Source organism: Dromiciops gliroides, chromosome 3, assembly GCF_019393635.1.
Source record: "Dromiciops gliroides isolate mDroGli1 chromosome 3, mDroGli1.pri, whole genome shotgun sequence".
NCBI classification, from domain to species: Eukaryota; Metazoa; Chordata; class Mammalia; order Microbiotheria; family Microbiotheriidae; genus Dromiciops; species Dromiciops gliroides.
The window spans coordinates 44,396,054-44,410,238 of NC_057863.1; the positions used below are offsets into that span (position 1 = coordinate 44,396,054).

Sequence of the window (14,185 nt, forward strand, 5' to 3'; positions counted from 1 at the left end):
TTTGACAAATATTAATCCAGGCCTCATAATGGAATCCAAAAATACCCTGTTAAGCTGGAGAGGTGGAGATGGGTCAAAACTAAACAGCAAAAAACAAATTTAGCTTTTAAACAAGCAGCTCTGCAAAGGAAGAGTGGGGCAAACTTGGCTGGTAGCAGCTCATGTGAAAAACAAAACAAAACTGCAAGCTCAGGGAAGTAGATCTGATCCGACCCGATCCAACCAACACTCTTTAATCATCAACTTAGGAAAAGGCACTGGGGGCGCAAGGAGGGCTTATTCTGCCTCTGGGATATAAAGTGTCAACATAAGCCTGTACGTGACAGGAGGGGAAAGAACACCTACAACTAGGGAGGGGCAGAAGGAAGCAGGAAAGGCATCTATTGAGTATCTTGGTGCCAAAATGAAGTGGTTCTTGACCTAGAGAAGCTTACATGCCATCATATAGAACAACACAAATCCAAATAGGCAGATATAAATATAAATATATATGGCTAGTGGGGTCTGTGCTTCAGGAAAATCACTGTGACAACCGTGTAGTGGGTGGGCTGGAGAGGGGAGACCGCGGTCTGAAGTCCAGGGGTCGGGTGTGAAAACGGTTTTGAAATCAAATCATCACAAACTTGATAGCTAATGGTGGGGCATGAAATAGTAAGAACTGAAAACGAGGGAGGTTGTGAACCAGAAGGATGGTGGTGCTTGTTATAGAAACAGGGAAGTCAGGAAGAGGGGAGGGCTTGGGTTGGAGAGAATGGGGACAATAATTAGCTCTGGTTTTTTGACAAGTTGAGTCTGAGTTGCCTGCTGGAGTGACTGAATATGTAGATCTGAACATCATCTGCCCAGATGTCCTAAGTGACCCCCCAGGGACTGAGGAAATCACCAAGGGGCTATAGAAAGAAAAGAGGGCTGAGTCCGAGTCCAGGGACACAGACTAAGACGACGATGACAATGACACAGCAAAGGAGACTGAGGAGTGGCCACACAGATAGCACGACCAGGAGAGAGTATCACGAACACCCAGAGAGGGGAGTATTCGGAAGGAGATGATTATTAACAGTGTCAAACACTATAAAAAGCTTGGGGGAGATGAGCTGAACTTTTAAAAGAAGCTAGAAATTCCGATAGGCGGAGATGAGGAGGGAGCAGGCCCACTGGGCTTAGAAACAGATTACGCTAAGGAAAAGAGATGGGAAAGCCTGGAAGGGTAGGACAGAGACCCTGGGGAGGGTGCCAGACCAAAGAGTAGTGGAGTTTTGCCCAGCAGCAAGGAGGATGCCATTCCACGAGTGAGAATGTGACCAGGCTGGACTGGCGCTTCAGGGAGATGATTCTGGCAGCTGGGAGGGGATGCACGCGGGCAGGTTCTTCTACACAATGGTGTCCATTGCAATGCATCCACACGTTTCCTTCCTGTGAGATTCTTATGCACTTACTTAAATCCCTCTGAAAGGTTTATTCAACATGGAGTTCTGCAGGCCTTTTGTTGTGGATAATAGCACAACATGACCACTTTTTAACTTGTTCTTGCTTCATGACCTACCCATTGTGGGGTCATCTGGTCACCCATGTCTTCCATGCCTTATTGTGCCGCGTCCTGGATATGCCCCATCATCGCTAATAAATATTGTTTCATATTGAGTTCAAAGCTGCTCCCAAAGTCATCTAGTCCAAACCCCTAATTTGGGAATGAGAAAACTGGGGCTCTGAAAGGTTAGGCTGAGCATGGATCTAGTAAGGGTATTAAGTGTCAGAGGCTGGAACTGAACTTGGCCCTTCCTAGCTCCAAGTCAAGCATTCCACCCACTCTTGACACTTTCTCCATCACCCATTACAGCAGATACAATTAGGAGTGCTCTACATTTGTAGTGTTCCAATAATATAAGCCACATAGTATCACCGAGAAAGTATTTTTATTAAGAAGATGAATTTTGATGGGAGAGAGCAGTTTAGAATGATTGAAGATCCAGAGTCATTTCCCAAAGGAGAACCAGCCTACTCTCATCCTCCTATCCAATTATCTTATTTTATATCCTGGATAATCAGAGGATCATTTACTAAAATGTCTATGGTTAAAACTTTCAAGGAATTCTCATATGACCTTGGAATATGTAGAGGCAGCCAGGTGGCCCAGTAGATAGAACACTTGGCCCGGGAGTCAGGAATATTTGAGTTCAAAGCCATCCTGACACATAGTGGCTATGTGAACCTGGTCAAGTATTCAACTTTTGTCTCCTCAGTTTCCTCAACTGTAAATAATAATAAAATAATTAAAAATAATAATAATAGCACCTACCTCCCAGGGTTGTGAAGATCAAATAACCTAATGTTGGTAAATATTTATGAAAGCGCTAAGCATAGTGCCTGGCCCACAGTAAGTGCCTGACAAACATCTGTTCACTTTTTCCCGAGGCCCAGTTTAAATGCCTTCCTTCTTTCATGCTATTCACTCCATACCCCTCCCAGCTGTCTGTGAACATATCCATCCTTCAAGGCCCAGTCCAAAACTTGGACAGAGAAACATCTTTGTTGTGAGGGTGAGAGGTTTAAAGATAAGGCAGAGAAAGAGATAAAAGGACAGAAAGTTAGGGTCAAAGAAGGGAATTTCAGAGTTCAAAATGGATGTGGAAGGAGGGGTGATGGTGAGAATTAAAGTATGAAAACCTCTGTGGAATGGCTGAGGCGGAGTAAGGATGATGGAGGTCACATAGGTCAAGAAGTCTGATCAACTAGGAGTCAAGAATGCACAAACAAAATGAACGTGTCCCAGAGGCCCCAAGTTTGAGGGAAGGGCTTTAAAAAGAAAGAAGGGGAAGAGCAGGAGTGGAGGGGAAGGGGAGCGTGAGTCTGGTCCTGAACTCCATGAGAAAGGCTGATGTGGCCACAAGGAGCTGAGCCAGGAAGAGCCCGAGTGAACATCAAGAGGTCCCAGAGTGACTGTCAGAGAAAGGCCCGAGACGGGTGAGAGCTTGGGTAGCCGGAGATCAGTGCTGGAGGAACAGGTGAGGAGAGGCGAGTCACTCCACACACTGGGAAGGTGGGGGGGCTATAGGTGATGGGGGAGGGGAATTTCTGGTTGAGTATCTGAGTCAATAATTTGCCAGGTCAATGCGTTTTCCATTCATTAATCATTCCCGATCACCCATTTATTAAATCCTCAGTGTGCTGGAGACACAAAGGCAACAGTGAAAGCCTAGGTACTCAGGAACGTGCAGCCTGACACAAGGGCCAACACAGTGAAGAATGTCAATGGGTATGTACAAACTGTCTCAAAGGTCATCTTTTGGGGAAAGCACTAACGAGTGAAGGAAATCAGGAAAGGCTTCCAGTAAAAGGTGGCACATAAGCTAAACCTTGAAGGAAACTAAGGAGGAGGAGGGCATGCAAGGCCTAGGGGACAGCTAGTGCAAAGGGACTTGAAGAGATGAATGGGTAAACAGGCTGGAAAAGTGCGTTGTGTCAAGCTTTAAATGCTAAATAAAGAAGTCTATATTTGACTTTGGAAGTAATAGGGAGCCAGCAACCTAAGGAGCACAAGAAGAATATGGTAAGACACTTGTTTGGGCAGCTGTGACTGGTAGGGCATTTCCAGGATAGAGTGATAGGAAATAAGGCCATAAGCATTGGAGACTGATTGGGGAGGACTCAGATGCCAGTTTGAACAATCTCTACTTTACCCTAAAAGTAGCTGGGAGCCTCTCTTTTGGCAGCTCCAAGTAGGACTGACTGGAGAAGGGAGAGGCTGGAAGCAGGGAAACTGATGAAGATGCTGTTGGGTCTAGGGAAAGTAGAATGGTCAACATTCAAAAAGGACAATAGTGATGAGGTTAAGGGGAAACAGATGTACTAATAGTGTTTATTTTTTAATTTTTGTGAGGCAATTGGGGTTAAGTGACTTGCCCAGGGTCACACAGCTAGTAAGTGTTAAGTGTCTGAGGCCGGATTTGAACTCAGGTCCTCCTGACTCCAGGGCCGGTGCTAGCTGCGGGTAATAGTGTTTATATAGACACAGATACACACAGAGAATACATACAATAAGGCTCACAAAACTGACCAAACCTTTTGAGTCAGATTCTATTGCAAGGTTATCATGGGACACATGATAACTACTCCTATCAATTATCCATCACTGGTTCACCTTTAATAGTGAAAAACTGGAAACAACGTGTGTGTGAACCAATCAGAATGGCCACATAGAACAAGCGAGAGGACCAGACCCGGAGTCACATGCCTGGATTCAAAACTGCTTTGGGTGCTCCCTGTCACGTGGCCCTCAACACACCCCAACCTCTCCCAGCCTTGTTTCTTCATAAAAACATTACTATTTATTTTCATCAATGGATTTCAGGGAGTTTTTAGGCCACTGCATAAATGAATTATGGCATATGGATGTAGCAAAACCTTATGCCACAGAAAACTGCAGATTGATACGTAAATACTTAAAGGAAGTGATGTCAGACCACCCTAAGCAGAACCACATACACGCTACAAAAGCATACAGAAAACAAAGTTAAGAGGCAAAAAAAAATTCTAGGCAGACTTGGTAAGAGCCTGAGTAAACACTTTTGGCTCTTGTTCTTTTAATTCATAAGACCATATATTTGGAGCCAGAAGAGACCTTAAAGGTCAAATAATACAATTGAAATTTTACAAATGAAGAAATTCGTCTGTTTCTAAACTGTAAAAAAGTCAAAGAAAAGAGACAGGATAGGTATGGCTTGGTTATGGATGCAACATGACTAGATATGGGAAGAAGAGTTGAAGAAAGAAAGAAAGAAGACTTGAAGATGACTCTCTAGTTATGAACAGGTTATGGGGCAAGAGGAAGTGGAAGGCAGGAGATGATGAAACCCATTTAAGCTATGCTGAATGATTGCTGAATGATACGAGAGGACACTGAGCAGGAGTAAAGATAACAGGTAGAATACACAGTAGCAAATGATTAAAGTAACATTGTGTTTGAAAAATGTAAAGATTTAACCTTTTGGGAGAATTCTTTATTTGGTAAAAATTGTTGGGAAAGCTGGGAAAGCTGAAAAGCCAACTTGGCAGAAACTGGGCAAAAGGCCAGCATCTTACATAGTTTACCAAGATATGGTCAAAATGGATACGTGACCTAGATATTGAGATATTGTAAGAAAATTAGAACATGAAACATATTACCTATCAGACTTGTGGATGGGAGAACAAATTATGAATAAACAAGAAAAAGAGAGCACTGTAAGGTATAAAATTGATTATTTCAATTACATTAAACTAAAAAGTTTTGTACAAATAAAACCAATGTAGCCAAAATTAGGAGAACATTTTTAGAGTTTCTCAGATAAAGGTCTTGTATCTCAAATACAGAAACAATTCTGTCAAATTTATAAGAATGAGTCATTCCCCAATTGATAGTCAAAGGATATGAAATCTAGAATATATATAGTCCTATGAAAAAATGTTCTAAATCACTATTGATTTGAGAAAGGCAAATTAAAACACCTCTGAAACATCCTCTTATGTCAGATTGATTAAAATGATACAAGTGAAAAGTGACAAATGTTGGAGGGGATGTGGAAAAATTGGGTTACTAATTCATTGTTGGTGGAACTGTGAACTGATCCAACCATTTTCAAGAACAATCTGGAATATGCTTCAAGAGTTATAAAATTGTGTATACCCTTTGTCCCAGAAATACTACGAAGTCTATTTTCCAAGATGAACAGGGAAAAAGGAAAAGAACTTAAATGTTCTAAAATATTTATAGCAGCTCTTGTGGTAGCAAAGAGACAGCTAAACAAATTGTGATATATGAATATTACTGTGCTATAAGGATGAGTTGGCTGATTTTAGAAAAACATGCAAAGACTTGCATGAAATAATGAAGGGTTAAAATGAGAAGAACCAAGAAAATTGCACACAGTAACAGCAATACTGTTCTAAGAACAACTTTAAACAACTAAGTTCTTTTGAGTATTGTAAATATTCAAATGAACCACAAATGACCTATGAAGGAAGATGCTGTCCATATCCAGAGAAAAAATTGACAGAGGTATGTATGTGTAGTATGGTTTTTCATATATATACATCTTTGTGTCTAATGGTAGCCTTCTCTAGGGCAGGGGAGGAAGGGAGGAAAACAAAGAGCCTAGTAGAGAATAAAAACTTAGAAGAAAGCACAGAAAGGCAGTGTAGCTTTGAAATGTCTAGTATTTATTAGTTTTTTCCCAAAAAAGTAAACAGTGTGAAATGGGCAAAAAAAGATACAGGCATAAGCAGGAGATAGGATCCTCAAGGGACGAGAAAATATCAAAAAGGTAAATTCAGTAGTTCACAAAACTGCAGAGTGGTCTGACAGGCCTCGAGCTGAGAAAAGGCTGTTGAAACAAATGCAGAATCCACTGATATCTGAGGTGAGACAGATCAGAAGCCATTGCACAAGGAGGTGAGCGAGAAGTGTCGGTATTGGCCTAGACTGGAATGAGAGGGCAGGATGGTGAACCCAGAAAAAGATCTTTTTCCTGAGCAGATGGAAAATGAATCGCAGAGATTGGGAGGGAGGTGAGTGTTATGGGGAATACTGACTCAATTGCTCACAGATGGGGACAAGGAGGGCCTGGACTATGTCAGTCACTATACCCTGATTCTCCCTACATCCCAGTCCTTGAGAAGGCCTGGGAAAGCTGATAATGACAGGTGAAACACAACTTTCATTCTAGTTATCACAAATGACCTTCCATCAGAATCAGGCCAGGGCAGCCATTAAGGCCAAGCAAGCAGGCAGGCAACAAGCATTCATTAGATACTTACTATGTGCTAAGTATTGGGGATACACAAATACAAGAAAAAAGTAGTCCCTGCTCTCTAAGAGCTTACATTCTACCTTTTGTTTTTTTTTAGTGAGGCAATTGAGGTTAAATGACTTGCCCAGGGTCACACGGCTAGTAAGTATTAAGTGTCTGAGGCTGGATTTGAACTCAGGTACTCCTGACTCCAGGGCCGGTGCTCTATCCAAGAGCTTACATTCTAACAGGGTGGGGTTGAAGGAGGAAAAGAAAAAGCACAAAAAGGAAACAAACATTTATATGGTGCCTACTGCATGCCAGGAGCTGTGCTTGGCTGCATCACCAATATGATCTCATCTGATCTTCACAACAACCCTGGGAGGTGGGGTGCTATTGTCCCCATTTTTCAACTGAAGAAAGGGAGGCAGAGAGGTAGAATGACTTGCCCTGGATTACACAGGTAAGAAGAGTCTGAGGCTAGATTTGCACCCAGAACTTCCTGACTGAAAGCACAGCACTCCCCACAATGTAGCACCATACTAACAGTTGGGGGCCTGCGCCTTTCCCCTAATGCAGGCCCCTGAAGAACTCATCAATTAAGAGAAGGCCGCTCCAGGCTGAGACGATCCCATTGGCAGACAGACGCTCCAGGCTGAAGTCCAGTCAGAAGTAAAACCGAGGACGTGGCACGACAGGTTGGCCAGTGCATTTATCTTACGGGCTGGAGTCTTGGCAGGAACATGGCACTGCACCCACCCGTCTGGGCCCTGAGTGGTGATGTGAGAGAGATCAAACACGGTTTTCTAAGATAGTGAGCAGGAAAGGTGGGAATGTGATGATGGGGAATGAAAGCTGCTTCTACAAACAGCAGACAGGATGGTCATGTGTGAGTTTTCAGGTGGAAGAAGTCTTCCGTTGCTGAGCACGGACGATGCCAATCCCTTGACTTAGTGCCTGATTCCCCTACCCCCCGCCCCATCTCTCCCAGTCTGGCCCCATGATTACTTTCTCTTGGTCCTTCCCTGTGGTGTACATCGATTTCTCCCATCCTAGACCCTGCCTCTAGTGATCATCTATTTCTTCCCCCTTTCACAAGCAAATTCCTAGAATTCACTGTCTACATTCTTTGCCAGTCTGGCTTCTGTCCCTACTCAAAGACCTTTCTCCACCAAACTCCTTGGGCTGGCACTGGAAGCCTTTGGGGCTGGTGACATTTTTGTACCCCCCCCCCCCCATTCTATACTCTCGCCAAACGGGCCACTCCATGCTTGGGCAGGCCTCTGTCCCAAACTGCCCCCACAGCAGAGATATCCCCTTCTCCCTCCTCCAGCTCTTGGATCCTCTACTTCCCTGGTTCCCCACTGGTGATGCCTCTCTCTAAATCACTTTGCATTTACTTATTCTTTGCCTCTGGTAAATGCATGCTTTTTGAGGGAAGGCACCCTTGGTTTCTGCCTTGGCACCCTTAGTGATTCGTGCAGTGCCAGGCACAGGAAAGGCACTTCTGGAGTCACCCCTCCATACTCACTCTGCCTGGCCAGGGGCTGACCATGGACAATGAAAGCACCTACCTTCCACAACCTCAGTCAGCTATCGCTTCTTTCACTCAGCCTGGCTTTTCTGACCTCGGGATCCTAAGGGGAAATACAAAGATAATTAAGACACGACTCCTCTTTTTCACAGAGTCTAACACGTGCCATGTAGACTCAGGAGGGGCAACTATCATCTGGTGCATATCCTGCCTCTTTTATTATTACTAATTAAATTTATTAAAGTACCTTTTCTGAACCTCTCCCCTTATAAAACTCCTTTATTCAACAAGGCCATTTCATTACCCGGAATAAGAAAACACTCAGCTCTCCAATTACATTGTAATAGGTTCCGTTTCATTTAAATAATTTGTGATTTAAAAAGAAATGAGATCCTTACCCCTTCTGGGGGCAAGTTTTCTCTACTTTCATTGAAGTCCCTAGCCAACTTACTTTTGTTTTATTTTCAACTTCCTAATTCTTTTAAGTGATGTCTTGCCTTATTCAAGATCCTTCCATGACAGTGGTAGAATCTTCTCCTCATTGTAATGTCTTTTGTGTCTGGCCTGCTGCACCATCCTACTGGGAGACACGTCAAAGACCAGTGGTGTACAAAGCAGCAGAAAAAGTTCCCTTAAACCAAGAGATGCATCATGATCCCTGGGGCAACAAAAGAAATCAAGCAGGAAACACTCTGGCTGAGGAACGGTTTTCAGGAAAGGGAAGTTTAAGTGTGCCTCCCTTTAAGGAAAACCCAGTATCTAAAAAATAGAACAAAACCACACTGAGAACAAAAGAGACACTGCAGGACGGTAATGCACACAAAGGGATCTGCCAAATGATGCCTTTAGATTCGACATTCATAGGTTTGTGGGATCACAGTTTAGAACCTCCTCATGTGCACAGATTTGGAAACAAAGGCCCAGACAGGGTGAAGGGACTTACTTCCCTACCACAATAAGATGATCCAAGTAGCCAAGATCTGGCTTATCCAGCTGACTTTTCAAGAACATGACTACACAAATCAAAATCTAGCCGTATAGTACATTATACATAAAAAATTTTTTATGAGAACAAGAAAACACCCAATTGTTGGGCATCTTATATAACCTAAAGAAAACTTGAAAAATATGAGTGATCCAGCAGGAAATACCAATTACAATCAGTTCAAGTAAAAAATGAGGAAGATGCAGTATAAACAATTGTTGTGTGCTAGTGAAAAAAAAGAATTTTTTTTTTAAATACCAGTATCTTGTTTCCATAATCAGGTACAAATAAAACCACAATTAGTACTTAACTAAAATTATACATATGTACATTCATATACAAAGATGTGTGTACATATATACATATATATAATGTTGATACATTTAACCAAAATGGGTTGTACTATTTTAAGTGAAAAAAAAAGAGTCACTAAAATATGTACCTGTTACCTATATAAATCACAACTTGTGCAAATGTAATGGTTTTTGTTATAGGATTGTAATAACATTCCCATTATAAAGGAAGGAATTATTTCCTGTTCCATTGATATGAGAGGCAAGGAGAAATTCAGGAACCTCCCCTCCCTTCCCCCTCAAGTTTACAATTAAAATAGTGATGAATCAGAATTTGAACCTTGGTCTCTCACAATTCCCTGTTGGGAGGAAAATTCATAACCCAGGCATTTTATCCTTAGCTACTAAAGATCTTTCTTACGGGGGTCTATTATTTTACACAGTATAGTTGTCATATGGGATACATTTCACTTAAGAACATTTACATATTCATAATAAAGCATAAAATATATAACAATCACAAAAATTGGTGAGTTGTTGAAAATTTTATAACCAGTCAAAATTTACCACATAAATCTAAGGACTTGTTTCACAGATACTTTCTTGGTTGGGACATAAATCAATTGCTACTTGGTGTTTTTTAATAAAAAATTTTTAATTCCTTTGGGAGAATTACCCGGCTATCTTAGGGATACAACAGTTTAAAAAATTGTCTAAAAATAGCATTTTTTAAAGCCTAAAGTGCAGGTTATGAAATTTAAGTAATTTCCTTAATTATCATCAACTTAATCAGAACAAAAGCTCCCTGAGGGCAGGGACTCTTCATTGCATCTTTCTATCTGCAGGATTTGTGCATGGTGCTTTGCACATACTAGGCTGTCAACAAATGATCATTGGATTGAACTGGATAGCCAAATAAGTGACTTATTTATTCATTTTTAAAAAGCACCCCCTCATTTAAACAGAATTCCCCAATAAGAAGTTCATTATAAAGTAATTTTAAAGCAATTATTTGTTATTTTATTGAATAACCAATCATTTTTCCCTTTTCTAAAAAAATATTTCATTTAAATCAATGGCAGATCATCAGGACACCATGTTACACAACTCCAGCATAGTTTAATAAAAATGAGAGCAGCCAGATTATAGTTGTAAACACTTTAAATGTAGTAAACAAGACTGAGCATAACTTTTCTCCCCCAAACTTGCCATAAGAGCATTTTCCAGGAGGAGTCATTCCACATTTTAAAGTCATCCAGAAAATTTTAGTTTTAATTTTTAAAAAAATAATACACCAAAATAATTACTGTGAGATTTCATCACGGCAATTCCACTGAAGCTTTATTGCCTCTGTTGGTAACATGACAGGGGTTGTAGGAAATCACAAGTGAACTTACAGAGATATGCAGATGGTGATCTTCACTAAAGATAATTTTGATCTCAAGGTTTTTGTCTTTTATATGTGGGCACTTCTAATTTTATACATTTCAGTACTAAACAGCATTACAATTTAAAGTGTGTACCTTTTTTTTGGACATTTGGCAAAAAAGAAAACTGAACCTGTGGAACAGCTTAAAAACCAAGACTCATCATGGGGAGTTTATTATCAGACTGAGGACTGAAGCACTTATGAATTAAAGCAATCCAAGTTTTAACGCACACACATTCACACACGCACACACAAAGAGTTAACACATGGCCACATGTGTGAGCACTTTTCAGTACAAAATATTCCCTGTAACCAAGCATTTCTCCAAAGCATAACCACACCACGTTAAATCGATCTTTTTTCCCCCAACCTTAGTAATAGTTTTGTTAAATTCTGAGATGCCATCATAAAGTGAACAGCCTTAACTTTTACGCTACATAATTATTCAAAGCTTTATGTATTTTTGTTTATAATTACACAGTAATTATAAATGTTTAGTACCAAACTGATGACAAACACTATTTTGTTGAGAAGATCTTGCATTCAAAAAGGAACAATCTTTAAGATCCCAAGGCACAAGGCCGCTGACCCATATTGGACTTTGAGGAAAGACAGAACTGATATTGGAATCAAAGCTAAGGAGATCTTATTTGCAAACACAGCACACTTGAAGTAATCCGTTGATACGGGACGGTACCAAAACTCAAAAACCTTTAAGACAATTAACAAAACAGCACGCCTAATAGACCTTTTAAACATTCTCATAATTCAAGTTACATTTTAAAAAATGAAAAAGGAAATACTGAAAGCAGCAAAAAGAGTTTTTTGTTTTTTCCGAATGGCCAATTCCAGTAGCTTGAGTAGAAATGTTAACTTTTTCATTTGGTTGGTAGGACTGTATTCTAGAAAGAAAAGCGTGACTGAGCAATTTTTTAAAGCAGTACTACTGCTTATGGGCAAAGCTTTTTAGTCAACTTCCAAGCACACAGTTAAAAATGAGGACTTTAACATTTGTTTTTCCCTAGAATCTTTCTAGCATCTGCATAAAAATGTACTGTCATCCAAAGCACTCTCCGCTTACTGATTTCAATACTCGCTCTGACCTTGCCAAGCAAATGCTCAGGGACACCCAGCAGAGACACTTACTCCTAGTAAAGACAGTGGGTGTTGAACATCTAAAGTATGAGGGGTTTAAGTTGCTTTATGGAAGTCTTTATTTTAAAAAGACAATAACAACCTCTAAGCCATAAGTCAGGGAATGAAAGCAAAATGATCAGTTCCAGCATGAAAGCAGTCGGGGTCTTGTAATGTGAAAACAAGCTAAAACTCTGCTTTGATATGAAAACAGTCCTAATTTAGTTGTGGCAAATAAAAGTAATGGTGGAACAAATGAAATAATTTAAAGAAACAAAAGGAGCTAGTGTGGTAATGTGCACCTAATCTGTGCTTGCTTGAAATCAGTATTTGGCAACCGTGGTGATTTGTCACTAAAGCGACGTTGGACAGAATGAGAAGTGATCAAAACGGACTTTTTCTGAAGCAGCAGTACCTGTGTTGTAAAGACTGAACTTGATGGCTCATCACAACCACTCCCTCAAATTAGATTCATACTAGACTCACCACCTTCCTGTATAAGTAAGGGGAATCTCTTTGCTGATCCATAAGCTTGATGACAGACAAACTTATGCCTAAATTTAGGATATCGTATTGTGCAGCAATCTAAAACATCCAAAACACAAATTCAGTATTTTAACTTATTAGACAGGCAGATAAGCATTTCAAAATTGCAATGAAATCCAATTATCTAATGCATAATGTAGAGAGTAATAAAGGCCTACATTACGCGGACTGCTTTTCTCAACACAGCTCTCTTGCAGACCAACTACGCATAAGCACGGCATTAAGTGCAGAATAGCTCTGTGGTACCTTCAACAGTGTGAAAAGTAAGGGGTTGAAGTACAACAAACCTTTGACAGGTAGGCACCTAGTTTTTCTAATGATTTTTTTTACATTGGTTGTTTCTACATTTGTTTTCATCAGATAATCAACTAACGTGGATGATACATGTGATTTGCCAGGAAAAAAACCCCCAAACCAAAACACCATCTCAGATTGAGTACACTTACACATGTCATTCTCTTAGGAAGTGCTATCAGCATAGTCTTTGCAACTAGCCCAAAGCATGTATTTAAGGAGTTTTTATAAAGTGTTTGTGATGTTGATCTGTTTAATTCTTATGCCAAACAGTTTTCTGATGAAGACAGCATTGTGCTTTATGCAACAATGGAAACCTCAAAATAATTACCATGAAGCTCCTAAGACTTAAGGGAGAATAAACTAGGATGGTCCACAGAGATAAGATGAAATCCACCACGTTGGAATTATAACTGGCAAGAGCGGCCCAGACTAGGAGACAAGCCCAAACCACCATGAGAAGAAGGAAATATGCTATGGTCCAAGATGTATCCTTAATGTTTTGTCTCAACCCTCCGCCCTTAGTGTGAGGATTGGTCTTCAGTTCAGTCCAGCCAGCAGAAATTGACTGTGCAATTTTCCGTTGTGTTTATTGTACAGACTATGTACACTCTAGAGGGTTCCTTCAGTGCTACACTGTTGTACTTCTTGTCCCAGCAATTTGAGGGCGTGCAAATTCCACAAAGTCATCAATAAGAACAGGCCATGCTCCTGAGAGAAAGAAAAAAAACAAGGGGAAGAGGGGGAAAAGTGGCAGATAAATACGGGGACCAAAGGTACTTCTCCTAATTTTCTAAGACAGCCCCACAAAAGCACCAAGATCAATCATGACCGCCATCAGCTTTCCCTACTCCCTACCAGTATTCTTTCTTTTCTTTCCTTTTTTTTTTTTTTTTTTTTTTGGTGAGGCAATTGGGGTAAAGTGACTTGCCCAGGGTCACACAGCTAGTAAATGTCAAGTGTCTGAGGCCGGATTTGAACTCAGGTCCTCCTGACTCCAGGGCCGGTGCTCTATCCACTGCGCCACCTAGCTGCCGCATTCTCTTTATTTTCAATGCTTTATACCCAACTCTGGTATTGTTCTGGACAAACAGAACTGCCTCTGGATAACCAATCAAATCTAACTATTTTAAACCCATCCTCCACACCTCCTGGAGGTGTTGTGTGACCAATTAACTTCTCCATTTCTAAAACGGCTCCTGGCAT

General features: G+C 40.8%; 1 protein-coding gene across 2 annotated transcripts in view; it reads right to left on the bottom strand.

Annotated features, from left to right (window-relative positions):
* Positions 1 to 9,339: 9,339 nt before the first annotated feature.
* DCUN1D1 (defective in cullin neddylation 1 domain containing 1) overlaps positions 9,340 to 14,185 on the bottom strand; it is a 46,916-nt gene continuing 42,070 nt past the window's right edge. For both annotated transcript variants that reach the window (XM_043992161.1, XM_043992162.1), the window contains exon 7: positions 9,340 to 13,690. In XM_043992161.1, coding sequence (XP_043848096.1) covers positions 13,611 to 13,690 — 80 coding nt within the window. In that variant the 3' untranslated portion in view covers positions 9,340 to 13,610. The remainder of the gene's footprint in view (positions 13,691 to 14,185) is intronic.